General features: G+C 40.6%; 2 protein-coding genes across 4 annotated transcripts in view; one reads left to right on the top strand and one right to left on the bottom strand.

The window, feature by feature from the left end:
- GTF3A (general transcription factor IIIA) overlaps positions 1-8193 on the top strand; it is a 21346-nt gene extending 13153 nt beyond the window's left edge. Inside the window, exons 4-10 of the mRNA XM_087813750.1 lie at positions 33-129; positions 484-572; positions 1579-1652; positions 2870-2950; positions 3533-3762; positions 4896-4955; positions 5197-8193. Of these exons, the coding sequence (XP_087669876.1) occupies positions 33-129; positions 484-572; positions 1579-1652; positions 2870-2950; positions 3533-3762; positions 4896-4955; positions 5197-5361 (796 nt within the window). The 3' untranslated portion in view covers positions 5362-8193. The remainder of the gene's footprint in view (positions 1-32; positions 130-483; positions 573-1578; positions 1653-2869; positions 2951-3532; positions 3763-4895; positions 4956-5196) is intronic.
- On the bottom strand, positions 640-18500 carry MTIF3 (mitochondrial translational initiation factor 3). 3 transcript variants are annotated; one of them, XR_015714051.1, is made up of 7 exons: positions 18318-18500; positions 9184-9635; positions 6693-6850; positions 5352-5815; positions 4689-4756; positions 3775-3856; positions 640-1624 (listed from the first exon to the last, which is right to left on the bottom strand). XR_015714051.1 is itself a non-coding variant. In XM_016224876.2 (4 exons), the coding sequence occupies exons 2-4, from the start codon at positions 9632-9634 to the stop codon at positions 5597-5599; spliced, it is 828 nt and encodes a 275-aa protein (XP_016080362.2). In that variant the 5' UTR covers position 9635; positions 18318-18500; the 3' UTR covers positions 4790-5596. The 3 variants fall into 3 exon arrangements, 1 of the variants encoding a protein (XP_016080362.2); XR_015714052.1 differs by lacking the exon at positions 4689-4756; XM_016224876.2 differs by lacking the exons at positions 640-1624; positions 3775-3856; positions 4689-4756 and having other exon boundaries at positions 4790-5815.

Genomic DNA, 18500 nt, shown 5'->3' with positions numbered 1-18500 from the left:
TTGTTAATATTTGGGTTTATAATTTCTCACAGTTGTTCAGCTAGTGGCTGTGACCAAAAATTCAACACAAAATCAAACTTGAAGAAACATTTTGAACGTAAACATGAGAATCAGCAAAAACAATATGTAGTAAGTAGGAATGATTTTCTATGCTTAAATTCTCTGAATACTTTTATGCTTATTGTCTATTTCTAAAATTTTCATCTGACCAAATTTTGTCTGTCAAATATCTAGATTTAGCCTGGCACTTGCTATCATAATTATTTTATTTTGAAAGCAAACATTATTATGCTAGCTAAAGTATATTATTGGTAGATTACCACGAATGAAAAATGTTTTCTTTAAAGTTTCTTGACAGAGAATTTTATAGTAACTAAATGGGTAAAAGTAGCAAGCCTATCATCTCCACAATGTTTTTATCTTGAGTATTGTTATGAACTGTTCTTTGATTTTTCTCAAGACTAACAAACCTTTACTGGACAGTGCACTTTTGAAGGTTGTAAGAAGACCTTTAGGAAACATCAGCAGCTGAAAACCCACCAGTGCCAGCACAACAATGAACCACTGTTCAAGTAGGTACTCTACGGGGGTGAAATACGCATCACAGACTTCAGGTGGGAATAAACTGAGATGCAAAGGTTGGGAATAAATGTTCTGAAACAGTTTATTAATCAACATTTTTTTGTGTGTATGCCCATTTACATATTGGGCCATTCCAAAAGTTCTCTTAGTTTCTCTAAAAGAAATACTTAATATGCTTCAGAATAATTTGTGAGACTAGTACAGTTGTGGTTAAGCTTGAAGGGAAGACTGATAAATGACTTTATTCAAATAGAGCCTGTTCAATTATATGACACATCATTTTATGAAGACACTAATTACTCTTTTCCTGTAAAGCAAAAGCACTGTGGCTTAGCCTGCATTAGAGAGAGGTTTCATGAGGAACAGGAAAGGGTGACAGGAGACATTAGAATAGATGTGCCAAGGGCATCAAGGAATCCTGACCGCCTGCACGGGTAGTCACTCTTGAAGAGTGACTGCTGTGCTGGCGAAGCCTTCCTCCATTCACGTGGCTGCCCTTAGTCCTGGAGCTGCTGCCATGACAGAGCCTGCAGGTCTGCCTGTTCCTGTGCTGCTGGTGGCAGTGATGCCAAAGTGGCATGTACTTTTTCATTGCTCACCAGAGGCTGTGAAGCTGCTGCTGTGTTTTCTTTTCACACCATCCCCATGCAGCATCGTGGGGAAAAGCCAGATAGAAACTATTTGGAATGGTTTAAGTGTTGGCCTAAACCATCTTTTTCTTAGCCATGATAACACAGAGTAGATTTTCAGAAGTATAAAGATAAAAGTGTTTAATTTGATCACATAAGCAAAAAAATGTGACATTTTCCTCTGTTTTGCCCCAAATTTGGTCAGGTGACTTGAGTTTTAACTATGATAGGGTCTCATTTTTATATGACTGGTTTGGTTGTGGGAAGAGGAGACTTTGGTTGGAGAAATAGGACGAAGAACTATTTACCCTAAGTGGAATTCTCTATGAAAACGGGCTGGCTGATGCTTCATGTCTTGTTAACCCAGGTGCGTCCATGAAGGCTGCGGGAAACACTTTGCCTCACCCAGCAGGCTGAAACGACATGGGAAGGTCCATGAGGGTGCGTACAGTGGTTCCTGGTGCTCACTTTGACTAACACACCAACCATAGAGTATATGTGTGTCAGTCTTTGAATACTTGGTGCTTTCTACTCTATTCCATGGTCATACTGAGCAACTCAGAACTAGGTGGGGCACCATTCTACTTGTACAGGTTTTATACTCAAGCAAAGAGGTGCTGCTGCATGCTGTGTCTGTTCTTCCACTCCGCTGTCGTAGTTCAAAGTCCATGTTGTATTGTTCAGAGCAAGTGCCTGGTTGTGCTGTGTCCTGTGATAGTGCAGGTGCTCTAGCCAAGGCATTGCTTCATAGTGTTTAACCCCTTCTACTTACTCCCAGTGTTACTCTTCTGGGAGCGCTCAAAGAGCTTAGAGAATAGTTTGGAGTTTTTGGAGCGATCAGATTGGTAACTTTTTTCAAAAATACTTGATTAAACTAACTACTTGACTATTATGTTTCCATATAGGATTTTTGATATCTTGATTACAACCTCCCAAGCCCTAGACTTTATGGGATTTTTTTTTTTTTTTTTTTTTAAATAAGAGACTAGTAGCTAAGAGTGACAGGCAGCCTCATTGTTTTGTTTCTCTCTGGTATCTAGTTGGGTGAAACTCAGGCTGTTACACTGATTGATTCCAATTCTAGTGCTTTATACAATGTCAGTTTTTGCTCAGTCTTTTGCTCTGGGTTATTCTAGTTTATTTTCTTCCTTAGCTGTACCCTGCTTCTTTTTTGTCATATGAAACTTACAAAATGGTAAGACTAGAGGAAGCCAGGGGGTGGGCATACAGCTGCTGAGATTTAGTGTTGGTGGTTTGCCAAGGACAAAGGAACACCTGAACTTTTTTCTGAGGAAAAGAGGCAAACATACAGCAGGAAGGGTGAAGGGGCCATGAGCCATGGAGGTAGGGGAACTAAAGAAGCTGGGCATCCATGAGCAGTACAGTCAGCTTACGAGAACAGCAGGAAAGGGAAAGGCAGCCTTCTTGTGAAGTCTGCTAACATCAAATCCTACATGAGGTACCATGATATGCAACTGTTTGGTTTCACTGTAAAATACCACCTCAGTTTTTACTCTTACCTCTTGAGACTAACAGAATAAAACACTATTGGGTGGTAGGAGAAAAATTATAGGCATTGTAGGTTTCCTTTCCAATTATGATTGGTATTTACACTGACTATTTACAAAAGGCAACACACCAATCTTATTTTTTACTAGGCTATAAATGTCAAAAAGGATGTTCCTTTGTGGCCAAAACATGGACAGAGCTTCTGAAACATGTGAGAGAATCCCATAAAGGTAAGGCAGACATGAATGGCTTGGTATAACCATTTGCCCCTGTAGAAGTGATTTAGTTCTTTTAAAGAGAAAAATGTTAAATATGCACATTAAAATAATAGATGTTCTGTGAGATGCTGTGCACTTCAGCTGTTTGACAGACAAAAGAGACCTATGGTCCCAGGTTCAGGAAGAGCTATGTCAGGTCTCTTCGAGCTACTGTGCATACTTAGCATTTTAAAGGCCATGGCAAGTAAAGAATCTGGGGAGGCACTGGTGTTCTGTGGGGCAGTTAGGGGAAGAGGGCCCTGTGTACCGGAGGAACAAAGAAGGAAACTGGTCTATTTAATCTCCCTTTGCCCACAGCCACTGTGCTGAGAACCCCTGCTTCTTGGCAAGGGAGACTATGTAATATAAGAACTTGGGAGAATTGAGACAAATGTTCAAGCAACAAAAACTGGAGTTAGTTTCCTCTGAAATTTCTGGTTTATGTATAATCATAAGGTTTTCGGTACTGAATATGTTACTTACATATTGAATAGTAATGTTTTCTATGTGGTAATATCTGGGGAAACTGGTTAACATTTTTGTCTACTTCACCAGAGGAAGTGATATGTGAAGTATGCCAGAGAACATTTAAACGCAAAGATTATCTGAAGCAACATATGAAAACACATAACCCAGAAAGGGATGTGTGTCGATGCCCAAGAGAAGGCTGTGGTAGAACCTACACAACTGTGTTCAATCTCCAAAGCCATATTCTCTCTTTTCATGAGGAAAGGCGTCCTTTTGTGTGTGAACATGCTGGCTGTGGCAAAACTTTTGCAATGAAAGTAAGTACTCACCCTCACAGGTGCAGTCCTTTCAGTGTGAGGCTTTCCAGCCGGGTTCCTAAGAGCCTTGGGTTCCAGGATGGTGTCCCAGGGCCTGCAGGTGGGAAGGCTGGGTGAGCAGGGCTCTAACACCTTCCACTCTTGCTTCAACCAGTGGCTCTGAACTAAAGTCTGCCATACAGCCAGATCTGCCTATGCCAGGTGGTTCTCAGTGTGGCCCTGGCCTAGGAGCACCAACATCACCTGGAAACTTGCTAGAAATGCCTATCCACGAGCCCTACGCTAGACCCACTGAATCAGAAGCTCAGGGGTCAGGGGCCCACTAATGTTTTTTAATCCTCCCAGTGATTCTCATGTGGGCTGTATTTGAGAACAATGGCTTATGGTACCAAATGCTTATTCAAGAGTATACTGATACTTTGGGTATCCTTTTAGACTGCTATCACCTAGGAGCTTCCCTTTTAGACCATGGTCATGTAAAGATTGAGAAGGGAAGTAGGCACTATGTGAGGAACTACAGAACTTGGGGATCTCTAGTCTGCATCTTGGTGTGATTCAAGTAGGTTGGGAACATGACACTAAATGGAGGGGCCTGTGCAGTTTTGCAGACTCTCAGTCTGGTTAGTGCTCTTACAAGCACTTAAACCTTGAATTATGGTGAAGACTGAAGAGAGAAATGAGGCTGGCTGAGCATAGGTCTGAACCATTAGAAAACAACTTGGAGATGCTGGTGGTCGGCATTATCATCAACGAGAGCAAGACTTTGGTCAGATATTCCATTGGTTTGGGGATGGTGTTGACATAGCTTTAGTTAAAAGAACTTCCTTCAGTGTGTAGCAGTTTATTCAGAACTAGTTTTCCTGACCTCTCTTACTAATGAAAGAGCTAAGAAGCCACAGGAGATCGAGACTGTATAAATTCCTAACCTGGGTCTTTGGCAGAGGCAGTGATTTCAGTCCAGGATTTTAGGAAGAATCTCCTCTGGTGGGAGTCCCTGTAGGTAGAGATCACACCCCTCAACAAAACATAACAGAAAGAAGGCTGTTTATTTAAATAATTTAAGGAGTTTTCATGTTAATAGGCACCAAATGGCAATGTTTTAAAAGTAGAACTTTTTTTTTCTTTCATTGCAGCAAAGTCTCACTAGGCATGCCGTTGCACATGACCCTGACAAAAAGAAAATGAAGCTCAAAGTAAGTTGAGACAACCTAGGCAAGCTGTTTTAAACAAATTGCTGATTGAAGCCAGATGCAATCTATTTAGAATATTTTCAACTACTTATTACTGTGTGAGTCTGCACTGCTATGGAAAGCAACTGGAAGAATTTACTGTCTCATAAAGGAGTGTGGTGTACCTATCAGAGTGTACAGCTGTTGTAAAATTAGTTAAGATAATTTTGACCTTGAATTCTAATTGTTTTCCTTATTTCCAAAGGTAAAACAAGCTCGTGGAAAACGGAGTTTGTCCTCCCATCTCAGCGGATACATCCCTCCTAAAGGGAAACAAGGGCAAGGCTTATCTTTGCTGAAAACTGGAGAGTTGCTGAATTGCGCTGAAGACAAGGTGCTCTCGACGGTTGCAGTACTTACCCTCAGCTAAACAGCCCATTGCTGTCCACAGCCCAGCCAGCTCAGTTACAGGTGGACCTTATTGGTGGTTCCCAACCACTGCAATAAAACGTAGTGCAATAAAGCAAGTTGAAATGCTTTTGCTGGTGGAGGGTCTTGCCTTTGATTTGTAAAAAAAAATGCAACATCTGTAAAGCGCAGTAAAGTGAAGCACAATAAAAATGAGGTATGCCTGTATTTTCTCTTAGAAGCACGTTTTTCTTTAATTACTGATGAAGAATATCCGATTTTCTGTCGCTTCCATTTTCTTTGTTCAAAGGGTCTCCTTTCTGGGTCTCTTGAGTTTGTCTATATGCAATTTCTTCCTTTTTGCTCAGATGACGAAGAACACATACTACAGCTTTTCCTCCTCTAACAGGTTGTGGCCTGGATGAGAAGGTTGCTATTCCAGGCATAGTCTGGAGGATTTGATTAAAGAGCTCCTCCTGAGAAGGAAAACAGCCAAAGATTAATTTAAAACCAGTGTTTGATTCTTTCTCTAATACCCAGTTCTTGAATTTCTGCTATTTAAGTGACCAGCTAAATTATGTCCAGTTAGCGGATTGAAACCAGGCAGTTATACAAACTCCTTGTAACTAAACTAAAGCACTAGAGAAAGCCCTACTCTGTCACTGCATTGAGGGGCTATGTTTGGCCCTGGGCTATCTTCTTGCAAAAACAAGTATAAAGCAGTGGGTTTGGGTATAGGCAGAGTATCAACTTATCCCTCAGACTGTTAGCCTAGTGCAGTTCCCAACACTCAACTCACACAGCCACTTGGGGAATTAGAAAAATACACTGGTTCTAGAGATTCTGGGTCAGCTGGCTGGGGACCGAGGCTTAAGTGATTCTAACGTGGAACTTGGGCTGATGCTGCCTTTTAGTGGATAAGCGATCTAACTCTAAAAGCGAAATAGATATGCTGTAAACTTATCCTGGGATTATAAACTGATACACACTTTCTTGAAAACAATTTGACTTTAAATATGATGTTTATAGGCATTTATAAAGAGGAAACAAACTTTAAAAAAGGAATCTATAAAGTTTCTAGTTTTCCTACTTAAATGTTAGATATTCTACAATTTGTAAAATAGGGTAGTATAGCCTTTAAATTATGAAACAGAATGTTTTCACATGGCAAAATATTTATGCCACAATGGAAAAAGTAACGTATATACAGTATGCTTGCATTCTGAAAACAAATTGGGAAGCTAGAATCATCACTACTAAATTACTGTTACTTTTCTTTGCCTTTACATTTTCCAGATTTTCTACAATTGTACTTTTAGATCAGCAAACAAAAAGTTAATTGTTTTTACTTACCATGTTATTTTCTGTCTCTTCTGCATTCTTTGCTTTCTTTACAGTAATTTGAACTTTGTATTTTTTCTCAATCCACTGCTGAATCTGTTTACTCTTTGTGTCCAAGTCATGTTGTCCGATATTTGATGAAAAAGTTAGTTCCTTTGTCAGAGTGGGTCCTAGTTTGAAACAGTGAGACTTGGTGCTAGGACTATTTACTACCATATTTACTAGACTAACCTCACCACATATCCTTCAGAAAATCTTAGGTTGCCACAGGGGCCCTAACAGTCCTCTCACCTGACCAGTTTCACAGACCAGTAAACATTTTTTAAATGGGAGACAGGTATTATTTTTTTTTTTTTGCCTGTCCAGAAAGGGCATTTAAATATAAAATGCCTCCATTTATTGTTACCATCATTTGATGAAAGGAAACCAAAAGAATAGTCCTTCAAAAGTTTAGCTTTATGATAAACTTATTGTTTTTCTTTTGAGTGTGGATGTGTCTGGGAAGTACTCTTCTCATCTTACTCTTCTGTGATGCCCTCCTAGCTACAGTGGGGTCATCCAGCCTGCGTCCTGCACTCATTCACTCTACTCTGGAAATCCCAACTATTAGGAAATTATTTTACAGGAAAGGAACAGACTGCTCATTACAGGCACTGGGATAACAGAGTTTTCATATAGGGGAAAAGTGAGATTTTGACCCATACAAAAATCTCCCCAGATGAGTTATCTAAATGTGAAAAATACAACTTTAATACAAATAGAAGAAAAGAAAGGATATGTTCATGATCTCAAGACAAGGGAAAAACAAAAGAGAAATCTAGGATAAGTGTTTTGCTTCATACAGAAGAGAATCCTATAAATCAAGAAGAAAAATAAACCACTGAAGAAAAAATATGAATAGGCAATTTGCAGAAGAGGAAACTCAAATGGTGAAAGGAACTACAAATTAAAACAGTATGGTTTCTCACCCACTGGCATGGCAAAAACTAGAGCCTGGCAGTACCAAGCGTGGGTGAAGACGGAGAGAAACGCCCACGCGCTGTAGCCGCACAAGGAGACGCCGACACATCCACATGCTCACTTCATCATAATGGAAACGGGAACAGGCGCAATGGCAGGGAGACGGACCAGCAAAGCGATGGTGCATGTTTACGATGAAATGGTACTTGGGAATTGTAATTAGCTACAGCTATTATATAAACGTCTTGAAAACAATAGTGTGCCATGTTATAAATATGATTTTATGCACACAAAATTATTCTACATACTGTTTATGACTGTATCTGTAACGAGTTTAACAACATGGGCTGGATCTACACCGAGTCCATGAGAGTGAGCAGGGGCCTTTCGGGAAGGATGGAACAAGAGAAGGGAGCGCAGGACCTCAACTTTCTGTAATGTTTTGTTTAAGGAATCTGAAGTATGACAGTGTTAATCCTTGTTCATTTTGTATGGTAAGACTTGTTTATTATGTTTTTCTGCTTCTAATTTCCAAAATAAGAGTAATATTTTTAAAAAAGAGTTCTTTTATTAACACCTTGCTTCCTTAAAGTTCCGACCAGTTTTGGTCTTAGTTTCCTATCAGAACAAAGTCCTGCCTTTGATAATCTCTCGACACAGCAAGGTGTCTTCTCCAGTCTGTCAGCTTTTTTCTTCAGTGACATAGTTTGATGTTCATACCCCCCTAGTTGGCCTCTTCTGAAAATTTTCTGTTTTCCAGTCAGCATCCTAGTTAAGTGTGCAGTGTTACAAACTGAGCGACGGACAATGTGTGATTTTCTCAAGACAGGCAACCTCACTCTGGCAGCTCTGGGACTAGTCTTCTGACCCCCACCCCAGTGCGTTTTCCATTGAACAGTCTTTCATAATGATCAGCATTAATTAAAAATCATGAAAAACCAACATCTTTACTTATCCAATTAATGGCTTTCACAAGGTTTAAATGACAAATGCCTTGTAAGGTGATTGGCAAAATATGTAAACAAGTGTTACTACCAGTATTGTAACAAAATACTCAGGCATAGGAGATGCTCTATGAATCTCTTCAGTTTAAAAAGTGCTTCCATGGAATTAGCCAAACACCTCCACTCTGAGTTGTTTTTTTAAAGGAGGGTAAATGAGTGACTCAGGACAGGAATAGGAAGTTGAATCCATCTCTTCTGAGTCTCACTTCATTACACTCATCAGTTCTTAGTTGCTCTGCCTGCCTGGGCATTAGGAGACAAAGCTAAGGGCAAAGGGGAAAGAGTTCCTATTATTTTGATAGGTGTTCACCTTGTTTTACCTCATTTTACATAGGTTTAAAGAAAGAGATGATGGACACAGGATGCAAAGGGGAAAAAAAGGAATAGAAATAAATGATGGATAAAGGCATTGGAAACAGTAATGAAACTGAATTTTCCAGTTTTTCACCTCATTGTCCCAGGCACTATAGCAAACACCCAATTTAAACTGTTGATTTGTGGTCTGAAGGAATGCAAGGGGCTAACAGCAAGCTACCTACCAGTTTTAGGTTTAGCCTTTTCCCTTTCCCTCAGTCTCAGCCGCTCTTCGTGAATCTGTGCGCCTGTCATAAGCTGGTACTCGGGAGGCTCTGCGCTGGGCTTCCTTCTCACAAGTCGCAGGTCTCGCTCGTCCATGAGTCGAATCACATCTGCTCGGTGCATGTTTCCCAAATCATTGCCTTTCTCATCAAATACATGAATAATTCGCTCACTAATTTTTCTTCCAATGTTACTAAAATCAGTTTCATTCTTTTTTCTTTCATCCTTGGTGTCTTCAACACTACTAAAAGCTTTTGTGTGAATTAGGTAGGACAGTCTTGGGGCAGAAACAGTAAGGGGCAACTGTGCTAGTGCCGTCTTTTGCACAATGTATTTACACAAACATCTAAGGCAATTCTTTTCAGTCTTTACGGTTTGTAATGTTAATGTCTTTAGAAAAACAGCAGCCATCCTAAAAAGTAGGGAGAAAAGTTGATTAAACCATTTGTTCTTGTGGTTTGATACTGTGATTCGAGGAGAGTGTGTGTGAAGCTGTGGGAACTATATCATTTGTGAACGTTATGTATCTGTGTATAGAAAATTTACACCAATAACATGGACCGACAGGTGACCATGGTCACATGGTGGTACTGTCCCCAGTAAAAGTTATTGTTAGAATAAACCATATTTGCAGAGTGCTTTTGTCTTCCATTTTTTTCTTTTTTTAATATATCTTTATTGATTTCAGAGAGGAAGGGAGAGGGAGAGAGAAGAGATAGAAACATCAATGATGACAGAGTTGTCATTAGTCGGCTGCCTCCTGCACGCCCCTGACTGGAGATCAAGCCCACAACCCAGGCATGTGCCCTGACTGGGAATAGAACCGCGATCTCCTGGATCCTAGGCTGACACTCAACCACTGAGCCACACCTGGCCAGGCTTCCATTTTTTTCTTTACCAAATATTATCTCATTTGATTCTATTTCCCATAGATCTTGTAGTGCCAACTTCAAAAGCAAAGATCATCTGAAGGGCTTATTTAGGAGGATGCAGTATATAAAATCCTTGGTGATTCATAAACACCAATTCATAAGCTTTTAATACATTTAATAATTTGTGAACATATCTAATCGTACACAAAATATAAGAGCATTATTATGGGAAAGTGGACTCTCCACAAGGAAAGTTGACTCACTGGCAGAACTAGCTGAGACTATCAGAAAGGAAATACCCTGATGTTAATGAAAGTGCTGTTCTCATAAACCATAAAGATAGCTCACAAGGTAAGTAACGGATTACTATTAAATATTAACGAAGCATCAAGCATGGTGATAGTGGTTTCATGGTTACAAGTGCGGCCCTTATAAATGGCAATTTGATTTATTAGTTGCTCCTCTGTCATAATAAGCGTCTCCCTCCTTCCATTCACATGTTACGTAAAGCTTAGAAGTACAGGTTAAGGAGGGATGGGAGGACCCATTCATCTCCTCATCTAAGGTTTGCTGAGAAACACCAGAGAATCAAGAACTCAGGTGTGCCTTGTCAAAGATGCAAGAGGAAATGATGCGTGCCTTACACAGTGCTTCTCAAAGAACAGTCCCAGGGTCACCTGCACGAGACTCACCTGGGCTGTTGGTTAAGATTGGAAATTCCCTCTGGTCCCTAGCTTTGATCTCACTTGTCAACCTGCTGATCTAACCCACCACTACCCCTCATCCCCTTTGCTGACAAGTGACATGAGAGGGAAAAAAAGGCTCAGCAAATTGAATTGAAAGTGCATGGAATGTGCATGTTCTCCCCTCGCTCCACATCTAACTTGCTAACACCCACATTTATCGCTCTGGCTTCAACCTCTTCCCTGAATTCCAAATGTGTAGGGTTAACTGCCCCTCCCCAACATCTCCACTTAGATATCCAATAGTCGCCCTACAGTGATGTACAAGAACGAAATCACTTTTCACCCTTGATTTGCTCCTCTCAAGTCTTCCCAGTCTCATATAATGACAACATCCTTCTGGTTGTTCAGGCCAAAACAGCCATTATCCTTACCCTTTCTCTCAGCAATTCATCAGCAAATCCTATTGTTCAAACATTAAAATATATCCAGGGTCCAACCACTTCTCACTTTCATATTGCTATCACCCTGCCACCAAATGTCACCGTCATCTCTCCCATGGACTACAGTAATAACCTTTTGATTGGTCTCCCTGCTCTGCCCTTACCCCCCTATAATTTATCCCACAAGGCACAGGGCGATCCTTTTAAAATGTGTAAATCGAATTACGTGCCTCCTAGGCTCACAACCCTCCATCTGCTCTCATCTCAGGGCAAAAGCCAAGCCCACATTGGGGCCTATGATGCCCTCTGTGACGGGGCCCCCATCCTCCCTCTGCCCACAGCACTAACCCCACTTCCTCCAGCTCTCTCTGTTCCAGCCTTGCTGTTCCTTGTAAACACTGGACCTACCCTCCTCTGGGTCCTTGCACCCAGACATTTACCTTCCTTCAGACAGCAGCATGGCTCATTTACTTCAGGTCTCTGCTCAAATGTGACCACTCAACAAGGCCTTCCTTGTCCACTCCTTATAAAATGGCACACTCCATCATTTCAAACCTAGTATCTAGCCTTTGAAAAAAATTCTGCCTGACACGTTTATTCACACACATGTTCATAATCTTTCCTCACTAGAATGTAAGCTTCATGAAAAAATATAATTTGTCCATTCTTTTCACTGCTGTGTTCCTAACACTAGGGCCTAGAGAGCCTGGCTCATTAGTACTTATTGAATGAATGAGCCAAGGGAAACAGCCAGGAGGGATGGTGCTATCTACTGGCATTTAACCTCGAGGTCTTAGATGCATCACACCCCATCAATCCACCTAAACGCTGCTCAGCTGCCATCTTCACATTTCTAGCTGGCACTTCAAATGTCCACTGACATCAGTGACGTCTATGGCCAGATGTTTCATCCACAATGAATGAGATGAATTAATTTACAGTCCTTACCTGGCTGGGGATTCCAGTTGTAGATGCTGTAAAGGCTCTAAGGTGGAAGCAAACTAGGTTTGAAGTAGCTGAGTTACTTAATGTTTAATAAAAAAGTCAGATATTTGTTGGTGGAGAAAGACCCCAAACCAAAAAGCAGAAAAGTCTGGAGAGATCAGAAAAGATATTTTTCCATTTATAAGTAGCAGCAGCATCAAGCCCCAAATTTCAGTATGACTTACGATGAAAGATAATGTGCCCTGTGTAATGGATCATCAACATATTAAATAGAGAATTTTTTAAATGTAGGATTTTTAAAAACAGATAAGGAAATGAACAAACTAGACATAGAAAAAGATACAATTTATAAAAACCCTGGTTATTTGAACGCTATTATGGTCAGTTAATATTTGACAAAGGAGGCAAGAGCATACAATGGAGTAAAGACAGTCTCTTCAATAAGTGATGCTGGGAAAACTGGACAGATACATGCAAAAAAATGAAACTAAACCACCAACTTTCACCATACACAAAAATAAACTCAAAATGGATAAAAGACTTAAATGTAAGTCACGAAATCATAAAAATCCTGGAAGAAAACACAGTCAGTAAAGTCACAGACATCTCACGTTGTGGAATTTCACTAATACATCTCCTAGGGGAAGAGAAACAAAAGAAAAAATAAACACATGGGACTACATCAAACTAAAAAGCTTCCGCACAGCAAAAGAAAACAGCCTCAAAATACAAAGGAACCCCATGGTCTGGGGAAACATATTTGCCAAGGATGTATCTAATAAGGAGCTAATTTCCAAAGTGTACAAAGAACTCATACTACTCAGCAAGAGGAAGACAAACCCAATTAAGAAATGGGCAAAGGACCTGAATAGACACTTTTCCAAAGAGGACATACAGATGGCCAAGAGACACATGAGAAAATGCTCAACATCGCTAATCATCAGAGATGCACATTAAAACCACGAGGTATCACTTCACTCCTGTAAGAATGGCTAAAATAATTACAGTATTAAAATTTTGTTTGTGTACATTCCATTTACAGTTTGGTAATATTAAGAGCCTCCCAATGGCCACATGTTATAATTTAAACACTAATGACTAAAATTTATTTCAGCAAATTAAATATGCAAAAGTCTATTTTTAAAAAAAGGTCATTTGCCATAACTATATGTGACTATTACCTCGACTCCTTACTTTGAAAATTGGTAAAGAACTAAACATGCATCCTACTTTTTTAGAGAAAACTAGAATCATCCCCAGCTGATGAAGAAAAGCTCTTCTTCAGAAAACAATGCCAGCTAATAAATGGAGAAGACAAGTAAAAATAATTTAAAAATCACCATTTTGCCACCGTCAATCAAATCACTGATTCAGGCAAGGATGGATACAAAAATCATCAGGTAGAAAGCTAGTGAGGAAACAAGGCATTCATGTGGTGCCAAAGGGTGACCCAAAGATGACTTCCAAACTGAAATGGGAAAAATACACTCTGGTTGTCTTTCTCATAACCAAAAGTCAGACTCAGCACCCCGACGGTGGGACAGCCTGATATCCCAGCGCACGTCTCCTGGAGTGACTTCTGTGAAGCAGTCCTGCCAAAGAGTTAACCTGAACCTGGCCCAGCCTCCAAACTTAGCTTTCAGTTTCTAAGGAATACAAGGGTCAGACTCAGAATGGAATAGCTTAGACCACAGGAAGCAATCAGACAAGTCCAGAGTGTGAGACAAGACAACTGCCTTGGTGTCTTAAAAAAGTTAGTGTCATTGGGAAAGAAAAGGGTTGGGGAAGGCTATTCTTGTATAAAAAGACTAAGGGGACATAATTGTAAAACACAGTGTGTTTGAAAAAAAGCAACTAAAAAGACATATTGGAATAAAGGGAAAATCTGAAATGGTCTAGATTCATGATCGATTAGATACTCTCAGGAAAGTATTGTTAATTCTTAGGTGTGAAAATGGCATTCTTAGGAAATGAATGCTGGAGTACTTAGGGTGGAGTTTCATGACATCTGCCACTGACTTTGAAATGGTTCCCTAGAAAATATAGCAATTATGGCAACAGTTGCTGAATCTAGGTTATGCGTATACAGGTGTTCAGTTATTAGTCTTTCAACTTTTCTGTATGTTTTTCACAATTAAGAAGTTTAAAAAAAAAAAGAATCAACAGCCTATGGAGTGGAAAAAATTCAGTAGTCGTGCCAACAGTTAAAAGTTAACATGTCTATTTTAGAGTAGAAACTGGAGATCTAGGGATGCTTTTTCAAAACACAAGATGTTTCCTTGCTCCTCTACTGTTAAGAACCACTGGGTTAGGCCACCCCCTAAAAAAATGACGTAAGAAAGTGAGTAATAAACATTATAATGTAAGTGAGTTCAAGTACTTTAAGCTAGAATGTCTGGGATTACCCTTAACCTTTCAAGGTTGATGCAAAATAGGGAACCATGTTCTCTGATGAAATGTCTCTCATACCTCTGTCCAATAAATAATAGGCTGAATGAGCCAGTAGTGTAAATCAAAATAAAAATGCTACATTTTTATAATATGAGTTCAGTGACTCTTACTTCCAGAATGATCCTTTCTGAGACATCCCAAAATATTTTAAAAGCTAATTATCTTAAAATCAGTTACTTAAAATGCATAATTTTTATAGTATGAAATATGTATGATTTTATGATTATTCAGGCCTTATAGAAATCACTCTGTGCTATATAATTCTGCATCTGCTGGTAGTTTTAAATTCAGTAGCTAAAACTTCACATGCTAAAATGAAACATATAATTTCCTTCTCTTCTTACTTGAGATCAGATTACTTCGAGGATAAGCTGACAAATGGCCCCAAAGCCCCTCTACTCCTGTATGCTGTACTCCCTCTCAGCAATTCCCGCTCCTTTCAGTCCTCATACCTCCTCTTGGACCTCTTATGCATCATCACTAACTTTCCTAGGAAGAAGGAAAAATAAAAGTCAATTGCATTTATTCAAAATGCACACAACACAGAGCAATTTTAATGTGTGATCCACATACCCTGTAAGTAATTGAAATGATTTCAATATTAAGCCATGAAGTGGGAAATTTTTAATGAAATAAGTATGTGGCTACTTCCACACGCTGTGTATTTCAGGTGAGGTTAGGGCTGTGTTCTTTACATATTCACGTTAGTTTTCAGTTGTCTAAAATGAACGATGTTCTTTGGAGGCCTATTTTCCCCAATTTTTATTGTGAAAATGTATAACATACAGAAAAGTAGGCTGTACGGTGAACATGCCAATACCCATTCATCCAGTTTCTACATGTTGCTTTCCTTGCTTTATCTATCCACCTATTTATTCCTTTCCATTTTATTTGTTTTGATACAGTTCAGAAGTAAGCTGCAGACACTGGTACACCCATCCTCAAATATGTCAGCATGCATATTATTAACTAGAGTTCAGTATTTGTCTATGAATCTTTTTGTTTTCTTCTGAGGCAAAATTTACATACAATGAAATGTATAAATCTTAAGCATGTCATTTGATTGGTTAGTTTTGACAAGTACAAACACTTTGGAAGCAAAACTTCTGTCAACATGCAGACTATTACCATGACCCCAGAAATTTCCCTTATGCTTCTTCCAAGTCAATCTCCATCTCCATCCAGAGGCTATGACTATTCTGATTTTTTCCTCATAATAGTCTGTTCTAAGACTTCATATAAATGGAATCAAACACTATGTACTCTTTGTTGGGAGGTATCTCAGCCTAATGCTTTTAAGATTCACCCATGTTGCTGCATGTATCATTAGTTTGTTCCTTTTTATTTCTGACAAGTGCCCCGGTATATGAATACACAGCAGTTTTTAAGTCCAGTTTCCAGATGACGAACACTTAGGCTGCTCTCAGTTTTTGGCTGTTATAAATAAAGCTGCTATAACATTCTTGTACTCCCACTCCCAACAAAAAAAGTGACCATATGATTACTGTTCCAAAGGACAGCTGCATTTCCTTTACCATACATTATTCTGCAGTACCTCTTTTCTTTGCAGGTACCCTTTGTGATTTGTTATTTTGTATTATCTTTTGCAGCACCTCTTTGGGAGGTACAGATAATGCATTTTTAAGGAAACTTCCTGAAATGCAATTTAAATATGTGGTTTAGTAGACATAATCATGAGGGGTGGATGGGAAGTCCTGTCCTATAAGAAATTAAGTTGCTTAAGTGCATTTTGAAACTGTAGATGGAGTGAAAATAACTTCTATTATTTGTTTACTTGCTGCTTTTCTTTCTTATACAGCTGATATTCACAAACTCGTATTGACATCTATTCTTCCCAAGGACACTAACTGGACCAAGTGACATAGACTCTAGTGGTTTAAGTATTTGTGAAATTAACTTTGCCAATTCCTCTGACTTTAAAATTCTTTCTCACACCTTCCAAAGGAGTTTCACAAGATCCATAAGGACTACAAAGTACTCTCCATACCCAGGTTGGCTGTTTAAGAGCTAAAACACTGATTTACAACATTGGAAAAAGCCAACATATATCTTTGGCCAATTTCTTAATTTTCTAGCTATAAAAATTTTATTTTTATTGTTGAAATAATCTAATAACCACCCAGGAAATGCTTTCTGAAAAGCTTTTAAATCCAGAACTAAAGGCTCAATATTACAAGTTGGATTCATTCTCATAAATCTTCTAAATGGTCATCTCATCTCCAGAACTCCGTATCTCAGTAACCAGCATTCGGGCCCATCCAGAGCCACATGTCATCTTTTCCACTTCTGTTTTGCGTCACTTTCATAGCTAACCCAACACCAAGTCTCATCAATTTTACTTTCTAATACCACTCAAAGCCATCCACTTCTCTCCATATCCACTGCTACCACCCTAGTTTAAAATATCATCCATCTCGTCTGCATTCCCACCACTCTTCTAACTAGGCTCTTACACCACATTTCAAATCCACAATCAGCGCTCCCCTGGGCATTGCAGTCACCTAACCCAGTGCCCTCCCCACCTTAAAACTGCCCTTCAGGAGGCCAAAAGGCCCTTCCCACCTCTCCAGCCTCATTTCATACCAAACTTCCTTTTTGTCTAAACCACACTGGCCTTTCAGATTCTTTAAATGTTCTTCCCTTTGGTTTAGGAAACATCAGATCATTGCCTAATGCCATCTTTCTCAGGGCATTCTTCTGATTGCCTCCCAGACTTACCCAGATCTCCCCTTCTTGGCCCCCCACCCCCACCCCTGCCCAATTTCTTTGTTGAGCTCAGCATTAATGCCAAACACTAAATGCTTTCACAGTATAGTATCTTTCCCACACATCACTTATCACAACTATAATTTTGTGATTATCGTATTACTGTTTCCTTCACTAGAAGGTAAGTTCTATGAAGAGGGAAGGAATATGATTTATCCTTTACTGTACTGTGCCTGGAACAATAAATAGTAGTTGATTTTCCTCCGCTCTCTGTACTTAGACTGAGGCCCTTCCTAACATGCACTTCAAACCGTAAGAAAACTAATTTACTTCTTTCAGGAATCCTACGCCGTGGAGCCTACTAAATAATAAACAGGGGTAACGCCGGGCCGGGCGTGGCTCAGACGTTGAGCCTCCACCTAGGACCCAGGCGCCCGGGTTCGATTCCCGGTCAGGGCACAAGCGGGGGTTGGGGGCTCCATCCCCACACAGGGGCGTGCAGGGGGCAGCCGATCAATGACTCATCATTCATGTTTCTCTCTCTCTCTTCCTCTCTCTGAAATCAATAAAGATATATTTTTAAAAATTAATAAATGGGGATAAAAAGAAATCCCACAATCCCTTCGACTCACTCCGGCAGCTTCCGCTTGGCCAGCCCTTCCCGCCCAGGCCGGAGCCCAGCAACCTGGCCGGGTTTGCGCTTCCCGGAGGAGCCGGCTGGGTCGCCCGCAAGAGAGGCGACCACGCCCACCCCGGAAACAGGCGTAGGGACGCACGGCGTACGCTGACGCGTGCACGTACGTGCGCCGACATGGCCGGGTGGACCGTTCAAAGGACTGTAGGACCAGCGCTGGTTCTAGGTCCTCTGAGGCCGGGGTGCCCAGGCAGCAGCTTGGGCCCGGCCCAATCCCCGACCTCGCGCAGAGCCTGCAAGGCCTCCCCGCGCCCCGCCACCAGCATGAGTAGCGCTGACCTTCCAGGGGCACTGCCGAGCGCAGTGCCGCCTCTTCCGCAGGCAGGTCCCTAAGATCACGTCCTCCCGCCACAGGTCCCCTCTGCCGCTCAGCGCCCTTCGCCTCGGGCTTTCCCGTTCCGGGGTCGGCGAAGGTCCGGCAGAAGGAGCAGTGAAAGGGCGGTCGGGCGAGATACACCCGCA

The sequence above is a fragment of the Miniopterus natalensis genome, chromosome 2 (genome assembly GCF_054644295.1).
Source record: "Miniopterus natalensis isolate mMinNat1 chromosome 2, mMinNat1.hap1, whole genome shotgun sequence".
NCBI lineage: Eukaryota > Metazoa > Chordata > Mammalia > Chiroptera > Miniopteridae > Miniopterus > Miniopterus natalensis.
This window is presented reverse-complemented; position numbering and strand designations above follow the sequence as displayed.